We start from the raw sequence: 21,340 nt of genomic DNA, 5'->3' as shown, positions 1-21,340 counted from the left end.
GCACCTCATACAAATAGACAACGGATTTACACCGTCGTTTTCATGAATTTAATGAAGGTGACTTGGTGATGGTGAGGGTTAGGCCAGAGAGATTCTCCTCCAAACGGGCTACAAAGCATCATGCTCGTAGTGCCAGGCCGTTCCCAATCCTCAATCGAGTAGGGAAAAATGCCTATGCCGTCGATGTACCCTCTACTTGGGGGATGAGCACTACTTTCAATATCTCAAATTTGGTCGCATTTCAAGCCCCACCTCCTTCATCTATTGACCCTTTTCTACCCATGTACTTTTCGGTGAGTGAGTTTGACTTGTCCACCCCTCCCTCACTACCTTCCGATTGGCAAGAGAACATCAAGGCTATACTGGACAAAGTAATCACCTTCACCAAAAGTTGGACGGTGCGGAAGTTTCTTGTTCATTGGTAGGGCAAATCATTGACGGACGACACGTGGATCACAGAAGAGGACCTGGCTCATCTGCGCCCTGACTTGGTTATCCCGCTGGAGTCTTCTCACACTGACTCGACGGAGTCGAGTTCTTCTCATGCCGGGGGAATTGGTAGTGGTGACGTCAACGCATTGACACCGCACGCGCCACCACCATCATCCAATGTCGACACTGTTACTGAGGACACGCCGCCACCGTCACCCGACCAAGTCAACAGGCTAGCATCATGCACGTCTCTAACTAAGCACGCCCCATCACACATCATGACACGTCGCCAACGATAGATGAAGAACTGCCCCTTGACGTGACACAAAACCACGTCGCCCGTCTTTATTTTTATTTTATTAACTGTATTTGTCTCTTTCCTCCAAGGCCTATATGTATAGACCAATGTTCCAAGAAACAGCTAGGCAAGTCATAATTTAAGAATCGAGTTCTTTACTCTTCTTGGAGGACTTTCCCTAGCCTCCTTCCCCCTCCCCCTTCTTCTGATCATCGTCGCCGTTGCCGCCATCGCCGCCACGCGTCCGACTACCACCATCTCTTTCCCTCACCCTCTCTCCCTTTCTTTCCTCCTCTTTCTCCCTCCCTCTTTATCCTCGCCCCGCCAGCCAGAGATCCGACCTAGGTCTCCCGCCAACGCCAATGCACTCTAGCGCTCGCCGACACCCACGCACACTAGTACCGGCCTACATCGCGCACGCTAGCGCCCGCCGACGTCGTGCATGCCAACGCCTGCCAGCGTCCGCGTACACCGACATCTGCGCATGCCAGCGCCCTTCGACGTCGTGCATGCCGCCTGCCAGCGCCAGCGCCTGCCAACGCCTGCCAGCGCCCGCGTACACCAGCATCTACGCATGCTAGCACCCACCGACGTCCTGCATGCCTCCCGCCAGCGCCCGCCAACGCCTGCCAACGCCTGCCAGCGCCCGCGTACACCGGCATCTGCGCATGCCAGCGCCCACCGACGTCGTGCATGCCGCCCGCCAGCGCCACCGCCAACGCCTACGCACGCTAGCGCCCGCCAGCGCACGATATCCTAGAAGAGTTTCAAGCAAAGTACTACCGTAGACTAGATGACGGAAGCTGAATACATATCACCAGCCTAGGCCGCGAAGGAAGCAGTTCGGTTGAAGATATTCATCACGGAACTTGGCGTTGTTCCTTCCATCTCATAACCTATTTTGTTTTTGTGTGACACAGTATTGCAATAGCACAACCGAAGGAGCCACGGTATCATCAGGAGTCAAAACATGTTCTAAGGCGAGTTCACTTGATTAGGGAGATCATTGCAGGAAGAGATATTGTGATGGAAAGGGTTCCATCAACCAACAACATAGCTGACCTGCTAACTAAGCCACTAGCTCAAACAGTCTTTGAGCATCATTGTCAAACAATGGGATTGTTGAACAAGGGTGATTGGCTATAGTCCGCATGGGAGATTGATGGATATTATGTGGCCGTCAAACCAATCACACTACCATGTTTCTTTAAGTTCATTGAATAAAATACTTACATTCACTATTATTCTATGTTATGTTTATAATGAAGTCCAAGAATACGTGCAATGACTTAGTGAATTATAATGAGATCGTAATACAGTGATCACCAGTCTTTAAACATGTATTCTAAATATTCCTATTCTAGGATAGTAGAGACGGACATCGAATTATCCGGATAGAATAGCACTAGCGGATCCTACTTATTCGATAAGTATAGCTAATCATATGGGTGTTAGTGTGGCGACACTAAGGACAGATAGTGGGTGCTCGTTGGAGAAAGAGTTCACTGAACTGATTCGTATGAATCCCTGAATGGTATTATACCTAAATGTCAATCAGGTTGACTCAAGTCACGGTTGTATAAGTGATCCACTGACCTGAGACACCAAGGACATCTCGTGAGTGGCCGACTACGTTTTGACAATGACTTACAAGCCTCTAATCATGGGATTCAAATAAGTTATATATCTTATGTAGTAAGAAGCTGACAGAGATGATTGAATGGTCAAGATGGGAGCAACCGCCCTCGGCAGAAGAGGAGATGGACTCGAGGAAGACGATGCAGAAAAATCTCTAGCTAGGGTAGTGAGGATATTGGAGAAGGCATTCACCAATGATCCCCGTTACGCATCAGTACTAAACGAATGACGGATTAGGGTTTGACGATAAACCATACTCTAAGTCATTCAAGAGTCTCGTGCAGATGATGGATTATACATATACGGTAACCGATGAAGGTAAAGGTTCCACGAGAGAGATTGAGACTAATAGATATCTTCTAGAGCATGAGGTGTAGCTTGGCACCCCACGGGCTGGAAACTTAACCTATCGAGTGGGTTAAATCGATCCTGATTTAATTAATCTATATATTGATATAGTTAATTAATGAGGTTGATCAATAAATATTATTGGACCACTAAAGTTATTCACTAGAATGATACATGGGCCCAATGTATCACACACAGAAGGTGAAAAGGGCATTTGTAAATATATTTTACTATGGAGGGTTTTTGAGAGAAAGGGGTCTCATTTGAAGCACCAATGCAAGCCTAATTTGAGAGCCTCTCCCCTTCTCCACTCTCCTCTCCACTCATCCAAGGAAGAGTGTCTTCATGGTGAGGATATCTTCTAGATTTTTAAGAAGAGTTGAAGAAGAAAACGTGGAGATCCAAGCGCCGAGTGATCGGGTGGATACTTCTAGGAGCAGAACGCATGAATGGCTTTAGAACGATCTCGGAGCGACAGATTCATGGGTGGAATGAGTTCCCCAAAAGGTACACTTAGTTTGTTTATTTTAAAGATCAATTGAGAATCGGTTCGACCACGCTTTTGCATGCACAGAAACGTGATTTCTATGGCGAACCAAAGCATTGAACCCAACAATAATTCTGGATCTTTGGTTGGTGAGAAAAATGTTTCATAAATCAGTTCATCTATTCTACAGACAACAATCTCTCATTCAGATGGTATCACTTGGGCATTTACTCCAAAAAATTCACAGTTAGATATTCTCGCATCATGTGATGAATCAGGCTTACTCTTTGCCACAGGGTGTACATTGTTTTAAATGTTGTTATAATGACATTTACTTGACAAAAAATGCACATGCTGGTATTTTGGTCTCTTGGAAACTTATGAAATCAAGCTAGAGCACATGTTGATAGTCATATAGACTCTTTTCCTACTCGAGAGAGCATTCAAAAGCCTTTTCAAGCACATATCCAATGCGTTTTTGTTGGGGATGACTCAGCCCCTCTCCCCTCCCCCCTTGTGGGATTGCGCCGAAGGAGGGGGCTTGACTTATCAATCCCCACAAAGAGAGGGGGTGCAGATTGATGCAAAGTTTACGCTGAAGGTGGAGTACATGATGGCAACTAAAGCTTTTAATATTTCTCAGGGTGGAGTTTCTTTGTTATGCGAGATTCAGAGTGCTATTTGGTTGGCAAAGAGTTATATATACCATGCATGGTCGAGGCACTTTGACGTGTCGTATCACATGATATGTGGGCTAGTGAATTTTGAACAGATTATCATTCATACGGTCTACACTAAGGAGAATGTTGTCTATATGTTGACAAAGGTTGTCACGAAGATGAGCTAAAACACTATGCACACTTGGTGCACATTTCAGGTAGCTTGATGGATGTATGGCGTCTGCAATGATGTGAAGCGACAAAACACCTAGAGAGACTAGGGTGTCTCCCAAGGTGGAGTTTGTTGGAGATGTGTCACCCCCCCACTAAGAGAATGCAGGAGAGAGGGAGGCTTGACTTTTTTCTCCCTCCAAAAGTGATAGTGTGCGAAAACCTAAGCGTCTCACCCTCTCTCTCGTATTTTGTAAGGAAGGTGCTATTTTGGGCCAATTTCATGAGTATTTAAAGGGATTTTACCATCATAAACCCTAATCTACAAATAGTTGACAAATGTTATTATTTTTTTGTTTATTATCCTTTTGGATTATTCCTTGGTGGATACTTCATTGTTTTATTTTTTTATGGTGGAGCTCCTTCACTACATCACACGACAAGCCTACTATCAGCACCAGGAGCTTAATATTTTGACTTCATGCCGGTGATGGACGAATGTCTGTTGTCTATCTCAATATGCAATCGTTTTGATCTATCATGGGTTGGTATATTCCACACTCTAGTATACCATGTTGGGATTTCCTTCAAATTTTTCTACATGGTGTTAGGTGTTGAAATACATAGGTATAAATATGTATGAAAAATTAAAAAATGATCAGCCATGGAAGACTTAAAACAAATCAAACGTCCGCGCTAAAATCACGAAACAAGCAACCTTTGCACGGTTCGCATGTGTGATTTATTATATTTTGGAGCGAGATGAGTCGAGTTGCTAAATTGTGAATCCTCTAGATGTATTCATGCGATTGCCAACACGTCAAGTCTCCTCCTTCACCCATATAGACTTCATTCACACTCCACCGCCATCATTCCGCAGTCCTAATCGCACTTGGAGTGGAGAGGAAGTGTGGGGAGAAGGGAGGAGGGGAAGGCCCCTAAACAAGTCTGGCCTAGGTGAATGTCATTCAGGGCCTTTCCTTTTTATAGTAATTGTGTATTTTTCATAAAGCCCCCAAATATAAGTATATTTTCCCAGGTCCAAAGAATATTTGCGTGTAACTCTAAAGGCCCATGTATTAGTCTTAACAACTGTAGTGGCCCAATAACTTTTACTGGCCTTTCATATTAATTAACAATATCATCATATAGTTTCATTAATGTGAGATTGATTTAACCCAATCAACAGGTTGAGTCTCCAACACGTGGGGTGCCAAGCTGTACCTCGTGCTCTAGAAGATACAAAGGAGTGACTATTGACTTAATCGTGGAACGAGTTAGTCATCAATTACTGTGTGCGTAAATTCTCGCATCCACTTATATCTTCAAGAGCGCATGGGGTGCCAAGCTATACCTCGTGGTCTAGAAGATACAACAGAGTGAGTACTGACTTAGACGTGAATCCTGTTAGTCATTGGTTCTTGTGTGCATAAATTCTCTCATCTACTTGACGCTCCTAGGACGACTTAGGGTATGGTCAACTCAGAAACCCTAATTTGTCATCCGAGTTAATACTAATGCCTTCGGAAATTATTGGACAAGGACTACATTGGACAAGGACTTTATTACATCATATTCCTTGGGTTGTCACCTCTTATATTGAGGGTGGATGATCCTAGCCTGAAGAATAAATCATTCGTCATAGTCCAAGAACAACTATTTGTCCACAAGAAGTCTTTGGTGTTCCAGATCTAAGGACCACTCACACAACCTCGATGTGAATCAGGCTGATTGGCAGTTTGGTATAATACCATTAGAACATTCGTATGGACCAATTCAACGAACTCTTTTGACTAAGATCACCCATTAACTATCCGCAGTGTATCCACACTAATAGATACGAGAATAACCGTACCCATCATACGAGTGATATATATTTTATGATCGACTCATAATTTACTAAGTCCGATCATGTATTCATGGACTTCATAATAAGCATCATACATACACTATAATGAATATGTTAAATTAATAAGCATGTAATGAGATATGAAATGTGTGATTGGCTTGCCGGCTACACATATTTCCATCACTAGGTGGTTTACTATTGGGGCCTTCCATAGATGGACCTAAGTTAAATGGCTTTTCCCCTGGACAAACACAAAGATTGGTAGTCTCATTTGGTTCATCTATAAATGTAGGTGAGGCCAGGATAGTGCAAACTTGATGGTTCTAGAGCTAAACCTCAATGATAGGAGTTCTTGTAAATAATGTCCCTGCCCCATGAATCTTTACCTTATTTAGTCCAATGAACGTTTAAAATAGTTGACATAATAGATAATTATAATTCAGATATATTTTTGATTCTGAACTCTTTAAAAGGGTGTTGAATGGTTTAATTAATTTATAAGCGCATTCTATCGTTTGATCACTATCTCTCTTGCATCCAATTTCCCTCTCTCTCTCTTACTTTTTGTCTCCCTTTGAATTATCCTTTTTCTAGTCGTTCTCTCCCTGTCTAAAGTTTGGTCTATCTCTCTTCCTTTTTTTTATCGCTCGTAGTAAATGAACAAGCACAGAAAGCGAGAGTGCGAACGAGCGAGGTGTAGTAGTAAAGCATGACTAACCCACCTACGCTCTGACTAATTTATGCCTTGTGTTCATATATGTATTTTGCGGAGAGATTCAGAGGTGGAAACGGAGTATGATTGTTGGCACGGAGTTTCACATTTGTTGAAGTGTACGGGGAGGCTTTAAATCTTTGAAGATCCTTTCCTTCACTATCTTTCAGCTAGAATACAAAGGCATGAACAGCCGACGCACATTTTGTTACGTCTTTCTTGCTTTCTAGCCAGATGTTTAGACCTCTTTGTGGCACAGGAGCACTCGACGACCGTGGAGAGGCTGGACTGGCCTCGCGTTATGGCGACAATCATCCTCTAAAAGAGAGGTTAGAGAGTTCGCTTGCTCTGGACTTATTTGCTTTACCTGGCATCAAAAGAAGACATAGAATTAAGTTGGCAAAAGTAAAATAACACTCAATGACTTGAGGGTAAATAAAAAATGGGGAAAAATATAATAAGGAAAATAAAACAAATGGGCAGTCAAAATTTATTTATTCCTGAAGGGAGAAGACTGTTTCTCACCTTGCCCAAAATGTTCCAAGTTACGCCTTCCGTACAAGGTGGTGTTGTTAGGGAGCCAACGTAGCGATAGTACTTGTTTGTGTGGTGTGTGAGGGCTCTTGCACTCACAAGACCCGCGGTCACGTTCGCGTGGTGATTCCCGTTTTTGACGGCCTTCAATAAAGACGTCATTTTCTCCTCCAACTGCACCGGTTGAAAGACCAAGATGTTAGACGAAAGAATCGCGGGTTGTAACATTAACCAAGGTGAGTCAGAGGCGTTCATACCTGCGAGAGAAAGGGATCAGCGTGACCGTACTTGTACAAAACAGCCACCACGCTGATGTTACCGTCCTCACTTACATGAACCAGGTGCAACTCTACGGGGTAACTGGAACAAAATAAAACAGATTAGGACGCGGTCGTGAAGATCAAAATTATAAGTACCAAAGGGAAGAAAAAAGTTGATGATGGTAACGAAGCCTTAGAAAATGAAAGGCAGGAAGAAAAAAAGAGAGGGACGATAACGAAGAAAGAATGTAATAAAAGCGATTAGGGGCATACCGGACGCCATCGATGGTATGTTCCGAAGGTGAATGCCAGTGAAGCTGCTGAAGCTTGTAATTCTTCCCGTCGATGACGATGACACCGACTTCTTCTCCGTATTTGAGCTGCGATTGACGTATTTTCTCTCTCAGAACTGTAGCTACTAGAGACTGGAAAGTTTTATCAGAACAGCCAGGATTCCGGTTCTCACCATGACGTTGAAGCCATTGTCGATGAGAGTCGCGCTGCCAGGGTTGTACAAGCTGCCGAGGGGCTTCATATCTGGGTCGGCCACGGCGGCATGGCGGGCGATGTCGATGGGTGACTGGCGAGTCCCCCTGGCGCAGAGGGCGTATTGGGGGCTAAGATCAGCCCATTTCTCCGGGTTTATGATTCCGTCGTATGCAAACCTTGCACGCCCTGTAGAAAGTAATTTGATGTTGGATGAGATAGCGTCGTGGTATTTTAAAGAGAAACCCAGAGTGAGACACGGATATTCTATACAGAGAGAGGGATGTGAAGACAGAGAGAGATGTTGAAATCGATCAAACAATAGAGGGGAAATAGACAGGAGAGAGAGAGAGAGTATGTCTTTATACCCTCCTGCGCCATGAGTTGTCCGACACATAAGCACAGTACTAGCAGCACGCAGATATAAGTCAAAGTGGCCATCGGTGCAAAAATGGCCTATTTACTTTGAAACTCTGGAGGTTGATCAGAGGAGATGGACAAAGGTTGGATCGACTTTGCACCTCCCATGTAAGCTTATATAGAGAACTAAGAGAACGGAAAAAGACTCGCCATCTTGAGAACTAAGAGGTGGATCGCATCTGGGTCTCGTATTTCGACCACTAAATGACAGCCTCTACTTTTGTCAACGCATGTCCAGCCTCTACTTGTCTCTCTCCCCGTTCTCTCTTCCACAGGAGCGGACGATAATGATGCGCCAAGTGGTACAATGGATCGGGTAGCATTTCCACTGAACGAGATAAGCAAAGAACATGACGCAGCTCGAGTATTTAAATCGTATGTGGCGCAGATTTTGTGGGAATCGTAGCCTCAAATATGGGTATTTAAGTCTTTAAAAATCTGTCTCGTCGTATCTCAGGGGTTGGGCGGTATTGCGTCAGTGGTGCACCATGATCCGTCCATAGTCGCGACCCTTATCCTACAAGTTGGTAGCCGATCATTTAATATACTGAGAGAGTTCGCCGGCTCCTCTGTGAGCTGTCGTGCAATGAAAAATATTTTCGCGTGCGTTCTAGGTGATTTTACGAAGAAACAAAATAGATATGGAATGGTAAAAGAAAATATTTCCAGTAAATGCAAATTTCAATTCATGTATATATGAACATTAAATAGCGTCAGGTTGTTCGGTTTCTCCATGCATTATCTTTCTGTCATTACCTGTCTCCCGTTCTTGCTTTTTTCGTTATTGTTTTACAGTTTTTATCTGTGTTTGTCTCTATCTTGTAACGCCTCCCACCATTATCTCCCTCGGGCTCGCACAAAATGTGGTGGAAAGAAGCATTAGAGGACAAGAGCTAGCATCCTTATTGCATGTAATCTGCACGCGAATAGATAAACATGAAATCTGAAGACGTAAGGGCTTCGATGGTGAACCATCAAGAAAGAATATCATATATAGATTCAGCACGTAGCCGGTCGCAAACATCTGTACCCAACCAATAAAATCACATCTGTGCAAGTACGGTTGGATTCAAACGAACTCGTACAGGGAGCTGTGTGGGTAAAACTCTGAGAAGTTCGAAAGTAACTTAAATGTTCTTAAATTGGTTTGTTCTTAAGCCTATAGTTCTACGACTCAGATGACAGAACTTTTAAGCCGTTGCATGAATAACGGGCTTGAAGAGGGGATAATAACTTGGAAATTTCCATTATTGTAACTTTGTCCTTTAACTCTAACCTCTTAGCATGCACGGGAGAGAGAAAATGACGACCTTACAGGCCAGGCGGAGAAAAAATATAATTGACACTTTGATAGGCAAGATTCTACATAGAATCTAGGCCTCTAATTTGGTGTACTCTTATGCGTCAGTGTGGCCCTCTGGCTTACTCATTTGGTGGTGGAAGATAGAGAGCTAGATAATAGAAAGATATTGGGCCGGAAACCGATTACGCGGCTCATTTGGCTCGAAACGGGGGCACGGATGTCTCCATCCGGTAATTCTCAGGTTCATAAATCGTCATGGACACCCCTTCAGCTATCGCTGTTCGGTAAGAATACGAACCAAGTAAATACGGATGGAACAGAAAGATATGGGCGGTTCGCGGGAAGGGTGAAAAATTTAAATATTTCGGTCCGTAGCCCGTCACGAACACCTGTCATCCGGGAGAAGTCAAGCAAATAAAGAAAGTATCCACTGTCTGCTTAAGGTGGTTCATTCGTTCACTTACATGAAGATACGTACGTTTCAAGTTTTTTGTGAAATGTACTTAAATCCGTAGGCTTTGACAGCGAGCAAGGGGGGCTGTCCTTGCGTCCAGCGTTTTAGGATACGAAACTCCTAAAGTGTGTCCATCATTGCTTGCGTGTGCGCTGACGAAAAGTCGGAGACTATCAGAGGCCAGGTTGGATCGCCTATTGACAGATACTTTGATTGTGTATGTAAATCAATGGTTAAAAAATAAGTCTTGAATTTCATCTCCCAGCATATACAGGATGAAAAGTTGAACCGATACACATTCAAGTCAATGTGAATTATTCGATCACGCATGGTACCTGAAAAATCCTGTAAAATGAATTATATCCTTATCGATGATGAAATCTAATCGCTGTTAAGATTACAAGAGAACAACAAGGACTTGATAGCTTCGACCGAAACGGAACCACGGTGGGATACACATTAAATTGGCGGGGTTAAGGGTAATCTTTGCTTCCTCGTCAGAACGCCGAAAGAGGGTTATTTTTCTTCTGTGTTGATATCATCCCGCATTGTCGTCAGCGCACGGCGAAGCGATTAGGAAAACTGCTAAAAAATTCAACACGCCTATTCCCGGCACGTTAACCCATCTCTGCAAGACCACAGCCCAGAACTTAAGGCGGAGAAGAAGTACATTTAAGATTTCGTTTGGTCACGCCCGAGTCAATTTTGAGACACAAATAGTTGATACCCCCTATTCCTCTGACTTCGCTATTATTAAAGGTTACAGGTGTCCGTTGTAGGTCGGGCCTTCTGTATCTAACCTATTCCTTCATTCATGCTTCACCAGCGTGTTAAGAAACGTGAGATGCCCCGTAACCACGAAGATAGAAGTAGAGAAGAAAAGAGAAGAAGAAGAGAGAAGGGGCATCTCACGATCTTCACCATCGAGCCATTCAGGCTGAATCACCGAACAGAAGGTAGATTGGGATTAGAGAATGGACAGGGCGACGGGCGGAGCCACCGCCCTGGGAGACACAATAGAAAGAAAAGCCTAACTGAAACAAGAGCATTACAAGGTTTTTATAGCAGATTGTTTGGATTCAGTTATAGCAACTGACCCTTTCATTGCCGTTTCCTGTTTCAACAGTTTCCTAATTCTTGATTTCCTTTGTCTCCTTTACACTTCTCAAGACCATGGTTGGAACAACCATTGGGCTTGCTAAAGAGGTCGTATAGAGGAGGGAGACTCAGAACGCGGAGGCACCGCTGGAATATTACTGCTGATTTCCCTTTGTCTCCTTTACACAGCGAAGGTTCCGGGACGTTCTGTTTTATCGTTGTCGAATTTGTTGCGTAATTTACTCAAGGAGCAGTCTGGCACAATGTCGATAAAGACGTCAGCGACGTGAAAGTTTGAGCCTTAGCACCGGCTGTAGGTGAAAAGCAAGCCATACGAGTCTGAATCTATCACAAAACATTTTTTTCACTGGCTCTGGCTTCCATCATCATTTGTGTGCGCCAGATAATGGTAGCAACAGGCAGCGTTCACCAAAATAGAGGGCTGGAGGCTTGATAGAATCTTTGTGATTATGTGCATTGCTGCGCAACGCTTATCATTTTTTCTGCTTTTACAATGAAACGGCAGGTACACAGAAACAAGGGTACATACGAGAGAGACTGACGCATAACACACCCACAAAGAGGCTGAGAGAGAGAGAGAGTTAGAGAGAGATAGTGACATAGAGAGAAAGAGAGGGACATAGAGAGATAGATAAATAGAGAGATAGATAGATGGATATATGTATAAATATCGTGCGAGATAGAGAGATAGATAGATAAATATATATATACTACTATCGATCGAGAGAGAGATAAATAGATAGATAGAGAAATATATACATATCGAGAGACACAGAGAGAGATAAATAGAAAAAATAGGTAGATATATTTGTATCCATATAGATAGAGAGAGATAGATAGTTAGATGGAGATATATATATATATATACATATCTCTCTCTCTCGAGATAGAGAGAGAGAGAGATATAAATAGATAGATATATATATACAGATAGATAGAGAGAGATATATAAATAGTTAAATAGATATATATATATATATATACATATAAGTAGAGAGGGAGTTAGAGAGATAGATATATATATATATACACATATCTCGAGCGAGAGAGATAGAGTTAGAGAGAGCTAGATGGAGAGAGATAGAGAGAGATAGAGAGAGATAGTGAGTGAGAGAGATAGAGAGATAGAGAGATAGAGAGAGAGAGTGAGTATGTGTGTGTGTGTGTGTGAGAGAGAGAGAGAGAGAGGACAAAGAAGCGGTCAATGAGGGAAAACTCTCAAAATTTTCGTACCGACTGAAACGTAAATTCTTTCAACGCGCCATTATAGCACTAGATAGATAGATGGAGATATATATCTATATATATACATATTTTTTTTTTTCTGTTTTCAACATAATATCATGGAGGCAGTTAATAAAATAATGCACGAAATTAGCACAAATCCCAAGGCAGACTGAAAAGAAGAAAGATTCCTCGCGTCATCGTAGATCGATTCCCCATTCCCGTCTCGCCAATTTCTATCCGTTTCCTATTTCAATCGGAGAGGACGAAAGTCCAACGCGAAGTGGTACAATGCATCCGGAAGCGTTTCGACTGAACGAGAAAAATCAACGAAAATGACGCACCTAGGTGTTTCATTCATCTGTGGTCAAGATTTTGTAGGGAACCACAACCTCAATTTTGATCAACCACTTCTATTTTGGCATCGCCCAGACGCATGTGATGACGTTTAGAGTAGAAATCGACAGCAGTAGAGTTGACGATACTTCCTCCGAGCCATTATAGTTAGACCAGCCTCAAGCATTCAAATCAATATGTAATCAAAGCCTTATCTTACAAGTCGGTGAAACAATAAAGTCCACGACATGACATCAATCGTCTCGCAAAATATTGCAACGTGTGCTCAAATAAAGTCTTTGGTATGTCAAAGCATTTGCCTATTTCTGCCAACGTGTAATGGGCACTATTGAGGAGGTTTACTCGCAGCACAGGACACGAGAAACTAGACATTGATCAATAGAGTTTAAATAACTATAGAGTAGAGAATATTACTATTATCCTTTAGTCGATATGGGAGTAGATAGCTAAGATTCTGTAGAAAATGAGAAAGAAGGGATAGGATCAAATATAGGTAGGACAAAACTGGTATTTAGGATTATTAATCTAGATATGGCGGGATAATGGCTACGAGTACAATGCCTATATACATAGTGTGACAATAAGCCATTACAAACTACTACTATATTACTCCATAAATATTAAAGAGTGTTACAAGATAATGTTGCGGGATTCATTAAAAGTGTTTATTGCTACCGTCTTCTATACCGTGACAAAATTGGTAGCCCGTGACGGTGACGGTGACTGTGATGAAATATCCGTGACAGGGACGTGATGGTGACGGAGGTCCTCATACGGGTGATGTGGTGAGACGAACGTCACGGATGTCATCGGCGACGATTTGTAAGAATTTTTAAAAGGGCGAAGAAACCTTGAAAAGTTTATCCTTATAAATTTAGTACTTTATTACTTCTAAATGTTGCCCTTCACCACTCGTTTTATCTCTCTCTCTCTCTAGGATGGTGGTGTTGAAACTTCTGCTGTCTCTTGGCCGTTGCTCAAGAGATAGAAGGCGAAGGAAAGGAGAAAGAAGAGAGAAGGAGGAAGAAGAGAAGGCTCAGAAGTATGGTTAAAATCGTTGTATATCCCGCAAGCATTATCATTAACATTGGTGTGTATTTATAATGCGTATGTTTACTAAATATAGTAAGTAAGGTAACGTATAGATCCGTTGTAACGAACTACAACGGATTTATATTTGAATTCTTGTTTAATCCTAGTCATTATAACGACCGTCGATCGGTGCAGTGTACCCATCTCTTATAACGGCTAACTAAGTTAATCCTGACCGTTATAACGTTCCGGGTGCACCGATCACATCTGTCGATCGGTGCGGCGATCCCATTTAAAATGGAAGATCTAATCCTGACCATTATAACTATCTCTCGTTTAATCCTGACTGTCTATCTTTGATCCTATTCTATATTTAATCCTATGCTATCTTTGAACTTATATTTCATCCTATTTTTCTATTCTCTAACAAGTATATAGTATTAGTTTCATTTACTAGCTGATCTTCGTTAGCTCCTATCAGTTGATCGTTGAGCTGACTTCTTGGTGCTCCGAGCTGCTCCCGTGGCTTTGACTCAGCGGACTGCGGAGCGAGTAAAACTCCTCCTCTTCACACCCCCCCGCAAGATCATCGCTGTCGCAGACGACGTTGAGCTTGTTCCTGAGAAAAAGAAAACGGTTCTTTGCAAGGGGTTTGGTCAGTGAATCAGCTAATTGACTATTGCTGTTGACAAATTCAACTTTCAACAACTTGGCTACCACCTGTTCATGAACAAAGTGATAGTCAATTTTGATGTGTTTCATTCTAGCATGAAACATAGGATTGACAGCCAAATATGTTGCACCAACATTGTCACACCACAATGTTGGTACGGATTCAGAGTTTATTTTGATTTCTCTTAAAAGTGACTGAATCCATAGCATTTCAGCAGTTGCATTTGCAACTGCTTTGTACTCTGCCTCGGTGTTTGATCTAGCCACCATAGGCTGCTTCTTAGAACTCCATGAAACCAGATTCTTCCCAATGTAGATTAGATAGCCTCTAGTGGATCTTCGATCTCCTCTATCACCTGCCCAAGCAGAGTCACTAAAAGCATTGATGTTAGAATTTGAATTCTTATGAATAAGTAACCCATAAAGAATACTTCCTTTTAGATATCCAAGTAAGTGCTTAAGAGCACCCCAGTCATCGGAATCAGGGTGATGCATTTTTTGACACGCTTTGTTTACAGCAAAAGATATATCTGGTTGGGTAAGTGTAAGATATTGGAGACCTCCAACAATTTGTCTATATAAAGTATCAGATGAGGGATCTCTTAGTTTGTTTGTGTCTTTTGTAGCTGAAGCTAGAGAAATGGGAGTCGGTAATGGTTTGAAATTTTCCATATTAGATTTCTTAAGAATAGACAAAAGATATCTAGACTGGGTTAGTAGAAAACCTTTCTGATGTTGAATTAATTGTATTCCAAGAAAAACTTTTTCTGGCCCCAAATCACATATCGCAAATTCTTTATGTAATTTATGGACAATATCATTTATATTGCTAATCTCAGGAGACATAATCAAAATATCATCGACGTATATTAATATAAAGATTGGACTTCCTTCAATTTTGTAAAATAAAGACGTATCTGTTTTTGACCCAATGCAGCCAAAAGCTTGAAGTGACGAAGACAATTTATGAAACCAAGCTCTAGGTGACTGTTTTAAGTCAGAATTGATTTTTAAGTAAACACACGGAATCAGAATTTGAAAAATCCTTAAAACTTGGGGTTGTTCCATGTAGGTATTTTCCTCCAACTCCCCATGTAAAAATGCATTAGACACGTCAAGCTGATGAACTCTCCGATTCTTATTAATAGCTAAAGATAACAGTAACCTTATAGTGGTCTGTTTGATTACAGGACCGAATGTTTCTGTAAAATCAAATCCCTCTTGCTGAGTAAATCCCTTGGCCACTAGTCTAGCCTTATAACGATCTATACTCCCATCAGGTTTGTATTTTAATTTGTAGATCCCCTTACACCCAATGACATGAAATTTTTTATCTCTTGGAACTAAGGTCCAAGTTTGGTTCTGAATAAGCGCATTGTATTCAGCTTTCATTTCTTGCATCCACTTACTATCTTTGAATGCCTCAATGTAATTTGAAGGTTCAATGATTTCTAGACTAGACAATAGACACATTGGGACAGGATGTTTGATTACTCAGAATGCTAAGTGACATTTCTCATGATTATAGATATCACTTAGTTTTCTTACTTTAATGGTTTCTCCAGGTTCTGGTGTATGGTCGAGCGTACTAGATATATCTTGAATATTAGAATCAATTGATTCTATATTCGATTGGTCTGAACATTCCTTTGGTGCCGGATTTGACAGATGATTTTCATCTTGTCCATCCTGAGCTAGATCCTGAACGGATATTGTATTATCATCAACTATTGATCTAGTTTCAATGATTGATGATAATGACTCACTGGTTTTATCCACATTTGGAATATTAGATGCCATGCTTGGATGAGGTCCAAGTATTCTTCTAAATTTGATAGAATTAGATGCGAATGGAAACACTTTTTCTTCAAACACCACATGACGTGAAATATAAATTTTACCTGTTAGAAGCGACATACACCTGTATCCGTTGTGCATTGAACTGTATCCAAGAAAGATGCATTTTTCTGAACGTGGATCAATCTTGTGCTGCGCATAAAACCTTAGATACGGATAGCAAAACATAATAATCTGGTTTTTCCTTAAATAGAACTTCAAAAGGTGACTTATTCCCAATGACCATAGTAGGCATTCTATTTATGAGGTAAGTAGCAGTGACTACCGCCTCATCCCAAAATTTCTTTGGCATGGAAGCATGATTAAGTAGTGCTAGAGCTGTTTCTATGATATGCCTATGTTTTCTTTCTGCAGTTCCACTTTGTTCAGGGATATGAGGACATGATACCCGATGAACAATCCCTTGGGATTTCAAAATGGAGCTGAGAGACTGATACTCTCCTCCCCAATCAGATTGAAAATACCTAATTTTAGCAGAAAATTCTTTTTCCACTCTTTGTTGAAATTCAATAAACTTAGATAGGACTTCATTCTTTCTTTTGAGAAGATATAACCATGCATATTTGCTAAAATCATAAATGAAAACAACATAGTACGAAAAGCCAAAGTTTGAGAGAATAGGTGATGGTCCCCATAAATCTGAATGATCTCTAATGGTTGTTTAGAATGATGATGGGTGAGAGTAAATGGTAGCTTGTGTGTTTTTGAAATTCTACATGCATCATAGAAGAATATGGGAGTCCAAATTTGTTTATGACAAATTGTAGAGTACATAGTTGTGGATGACCCAATCTAGAATGTCACGTCTCGGTACAGGTTTTCTCTCCAACAAATGCTGTTGGTTTGGTCGATGTTTCCAGGCAGTAGAGTCCATCTTTAATTGCCCCTTGTAGCAGGATTTTGCTGGTTTTCTGATCCTTAACAAAACAATAAGAAGGGTGAAATTCCACAAAAACATCATTATCAACGGTCAATTTATGTACTGATAATAGATTCTTTTTAATTTCTGGCACATGAAGTATGTTTTTGAGAAATAAATTCTTGTCATAAGTCGAAATAGTTGATGATCCTAAAGATAAGGTTTTCAAACCTGTGCCGTTACCAACTTGAAGTTGCTCGTTTCCTTGAAAATGTGTAGCATTGTTGATCAGGTTTGGATCTGCTGTGACATGATGGGTCGCCCCGCTATCTGGAAACCATGCTCCATTTTTGGAATTTTGGACGATATATGCTTGTGGATTCGTTTGCCAATTCTGTCTGTTTGGCCCCGAGTTCTGTTGGCTTCTTGTGAATTCTTGGCACTCCCTTGCGCGGTGTCCAAATTGAAGACAGAGTTGGCATCTTGGAAGAAACTGGTTGGGTCTTCCTTTTCCTCTTCCACGATTCTGATTTGATCCTCTTGAGGAATAGTAATTCTTCTATGGGGTCTAGCTTGAAGACGTACTTGCAACCTGACTGTTGTTAGCCACAGGACAAAACATGCTGGCATTTGCCTATTGCTGATACGAAATGTAAATTTCTTGCGATTTGAGGTTAGATACTATATCCTCAAATTTCATATTATGAAGATTAGCATTCATCACTAACACAAATTGACTATATTCTGTACATAGTCCCGCAGAAATGTGTAATTCCTTGTGTCATCATCGATCACGGATCCAGTAGCCTCCAAGGATTCAATGATAAATCGGAAATTTCTGACCTATTCGTCAATAGTCAAGGTACCTTTTGTGATGGTATGAAATTGGCGGTGAAGATCCATCACTCTTGCCCTGTTTCTGCTAGAAAACGTACTTTCAAGCAAATTCCAGGCCTCTTTTGTAGTCTTGATACCACTGATGCGCGGAATCAACGATTCTGACAATGTGTTGTAGAGATACCCTAGGACTTTCTGGTCGTTCTTCCACCATAGCCAAAAATCTGGATTCTCGACCGCATTTCCTTACAAATCTTGAACAGAAATTGGGGGTGGATCGTGTTGAACAGAAAACATCAATTCATACCCGTTGAGTACTGGAAGTATGGAACTCTTCCAACGTTGATAATTCTCATCATTAAGCTTCACCAGCATGGTGGCTCCTAGCGGGATGTTCACCGGGACTTATCCTGCGGTGGCAGCATTCCTCATGAGGGCTTGGGACGCTGGAGTCGTGGTTGAGACGACCGTTTCTTCAGGCTTGGCGCAGAATGGCTCTGATACCCTGTTGAAACTTCTGCTGTCTCTTGGCCGTTGCACAAGAGATCGAAGGCTAAGAAAAGGAGAAAGAAAAGAGGAGGAAGAAGAGAAGGCTCAAAAGAATGGTTAAAATCGTTGAATATCCCGCAAGCATTATCATTAACATTGGTATGTATTTATAATGCGTATGTTTACTAAATATAGTAAGTAAGGTAACGTATAGATCTGTTGTAACGAACTACAATGGATTTATATTCGAATTCTTGTTTAATCCTAGTCGTTATAACGTCCTTGGGTGCACCGATCACGACCGTTGATCGGTGTAGTGTACCCATCTCGTATAACGGCTAACTAAGTTAATCCTGACTGTTATAATGTTCCGGGTGCACCGATCAAAGCCGTCGATCGGTGCGGTGATCCCATTTAAAATGGAAGATCTAATCCTGACCGTTATAACTATCTCTCGTTTAATCTTGACCCTCTATCTTTGATCCTATTCTATATTTAATCCTATGCTATCTTTGAACTTATATTTCATCCTATTTTTCTGTTCTCTAACGAGTATATAGTATTAGTTTCATTTTACGAACTAATCTTCGTTAGCTCCTATCAGTTGATCGTTGAGCTGACTTCTTGGTGCTCCGAGCTGCTCCCGTGGCTTTGACTCAGCGGACTGCGGAGCGAGTAAAACTCCTCCTCTTCACAGGTGGAGCGATAAACGGAAAGTTCACTGGGGATGGCGAAGCTTGCCAGAGATGGCAGAGCTCACGGCTTTGCTATTCCACGGGCGGCCACCTTCACCGAATAGGCTCTCTTGGTCATAGTTGCAGTCGTTGTCAGCCTCCTTCGTTAACGCGTCGATTTCTTTCTCAAAGGCTCCTCCTGATGATGTTGAAGAAGAGGTGTTTGCTCGCTTTTATGCCATTGCCGCCTCCATGCCTGGGAACATAGAGCAGGTTAGCATGTTTTTTTTTAATTTTTTTTTTATATCATCTTATTTTATCTTATCTTATGATCGACGAGCATACGGAGTAGAATGCCACCTTAGCAGCCGAGTAGAATGCTTTATTTTTATAAAGCGTTATGATTAGACAAAATAACCTAAAGTTTACGGCATGTATTTTTGTCACCTGTGGCGGTGATGCCATTTCATAATGGGATGGTGGCAGAACAACGCGTGGAATGACATGTTCTAGGAATGTGACCAAAATTTTCAAAATGTTGGGATGTGTGGCAGGACAGGGACTTAAAGAACCACTCGTCATGCCCTGGTGTGTCACCACAATTCATAAGTTGTGTCACGTCTCGGCCGTCACGTCTTGGAGGTGCTATTTCCTACGTGTTCACATGTCTTGCATGAGTACACATGGAGCTCAGCTGCCACTCTTCTATTAGCTAAAAAAGGATTATGCTGATGTGGCACGCGCTGATGTGACGCCATATCAGCTGAGTGAATGATAAAGTAAACTATTTTCATAATATCAATATATTATGATTATCTTTTGTCTTTTTTCCCTCTACAAGTACATGTGGCAGTTATGAAAAGTGAGAGTGCGGAAGACAAGACGACGAAGAATCTGAAGGAATTGACAGTTCAACCGAATTGTAAAAGAGGAAGTGTTAGGGACGATGATGAGGATGAAGAAAAAATAAATGGGTAGGATTATCCAACTTCAAACGACACTATTTGACGATCTGCAGGTCGGATTGAGCTGAAATTTTCAGCACTACTTCATCACATGTTTTCTCTTTTCATACATACCTGATGATTTATAAATATAGGCCTGGACCACTTTGAAATTCATTTTGAACTTGCTTCCTACTTGTGTGGGCTGATTGAAAGACAATGAGTTTTGAGATCCATCAAGTGTGTTGTTGGTGTCCTGGGTGTGTGGGAAGAAGCATTAAAAAAGAGGTGGAGGTTACCAACACTTTCACATTGCTTACATCCTGGTGAAAAGTAAGGATCTAAGGTAAACATCTTTGTGGATAGACTCAAAATGTGGCATTTAACATATACATTTTAAAGACATTTTGGGATTAGTTCACGTGTATTGTCTTCAATTTCACAAGAACTTTGCATTTTATCCAAAAAATCGAGTAAGTAAATAAAATTGCATTTTTAAATTCATTTTTATATATGCTTTATATACTCTTGAATTTCCTGGTTTAAATATATTAAAGACATTGTTAATTTTCTATTGTTGTATTTAGTATGTTATCTATGCAATTGCAAGGGTGAACTCAATATTGAAGTTGAAGAAAGAAATAGAGAAATTTACTAAAGAAATAGGAAGAAGATTGATGAAAAAAATGAATAAAATAATAAAAAATGGTTTTGCTGGGCCAACCATGGCTGACCAAACGCATCGGCTCCCAAGACAGCCATAGGCATGCAACTACAGGGTGCTCTAGTCTGCCCTGACAACAAGGGCCAACGATCAGGCAAGCCCGGCCACCCAATCACACAAAGAACAAGCAAACGCCCCTTCAGAGCTTATTTAGATACTTAGTATCTCCATACCTATTGAAATACTTAGTATATTATAACTATTTAATCATTTACTCTTTCCCTTGTTGGCTTCTTAATATATATAAGTTATTCTCTAGCTCACCTATCCACAAAATAGTCATTTATTTTCTCCCTATCTGTCGAACTCTATTTTTCTAATTCTTCTTCTTCTTAAGACTTATTAAAATCATTACTCTTGTTAAGTATGATTTACTTCTCCATTAACTGTATTACTATCATTTTTACCTGTAATAGCTAATATCTTAATTCCTAGTTATTATTAGTATCTATAAAATATATATACATATAGTATCTAATATTCTATCCATTCTAGTTATCT

At 41.2% G+C, this 21,340-nt stretch overlaps 1 protein-coding gene across 1 annotated transcript; it reads right to left on the bottom strand.

The window, feature by feature from the left end:
- Positions 1-6,731: 6,731 nt before the first annotated feature.
- Positions 6,732-8,397, bottom strand: LOC144711101 (alpha carbonic anhydrase 1, chloroplastic-like). The gene is made up of 6 exons (XM_078585026.1): positions 8,243-8,397; positions 7,855-8,063; positions 7,662-7,768; positions 7,386-7,488; positions 7,120-7,302; positions 6,732-6,961 (listed from the first exon to the last, which is right to left on the bottom strand). The coding sequence occupies exons 1-6, from the start codon at positions 8,313-8,315 to the stop codon at positions 6,833-6,835; spliced, it is 804 nt and encodes a 267-aa protein (XP_078441152.1). The 5' UTR covers positions 8,316-8,397; the 3' UTR covers positions 6,732-6,832.
- Positions 8,398-21,340: the final 12,943 nt, after the last annotated feature.

The sequence above is a fragment of the Wolffia australiana genome, chromosome 13 (genome assembly GCF_029677425.1).
Source record: "Wolffia australiana isolate 7733 chromosome 13, ASM2967742v1".
In the NCBI taxonomy this organism is placed as follows: Eukaryota; Viridiplantae; Streptophyta; class Magnoliopsida; order Alismatales; family Araceae; genus Wolffia; species Wolffia australiana.
Note: the sequence above shows the minus strand (reverse complement) of the source record. Positions and strands in the feature narration are given on the sequence as shown.

Coding starts and splice junctions, on each gene's coding strand:
- LOC144711101 (XM_078585026.1), bottom strand. CDS start 8,315: ATGGCCACTTTGACTTATATCTGCGTGCTGCTAGTACTGTGCTTATGT. Junction 7,769..7,854: donor ACAATGGCTTCAACGTCATG/GTGAGAACCGGA, acceptor CGTCAATCGCAG/CTCAAATACGGAGAAGAAGT. Junction 6,962..7,119: donor CTTGGAACATTTTGGGCAAG/GTGAGAAACAGT, acceptor TTTTGATGCCAG/GTAAAGCAAATAAGTCCAGA.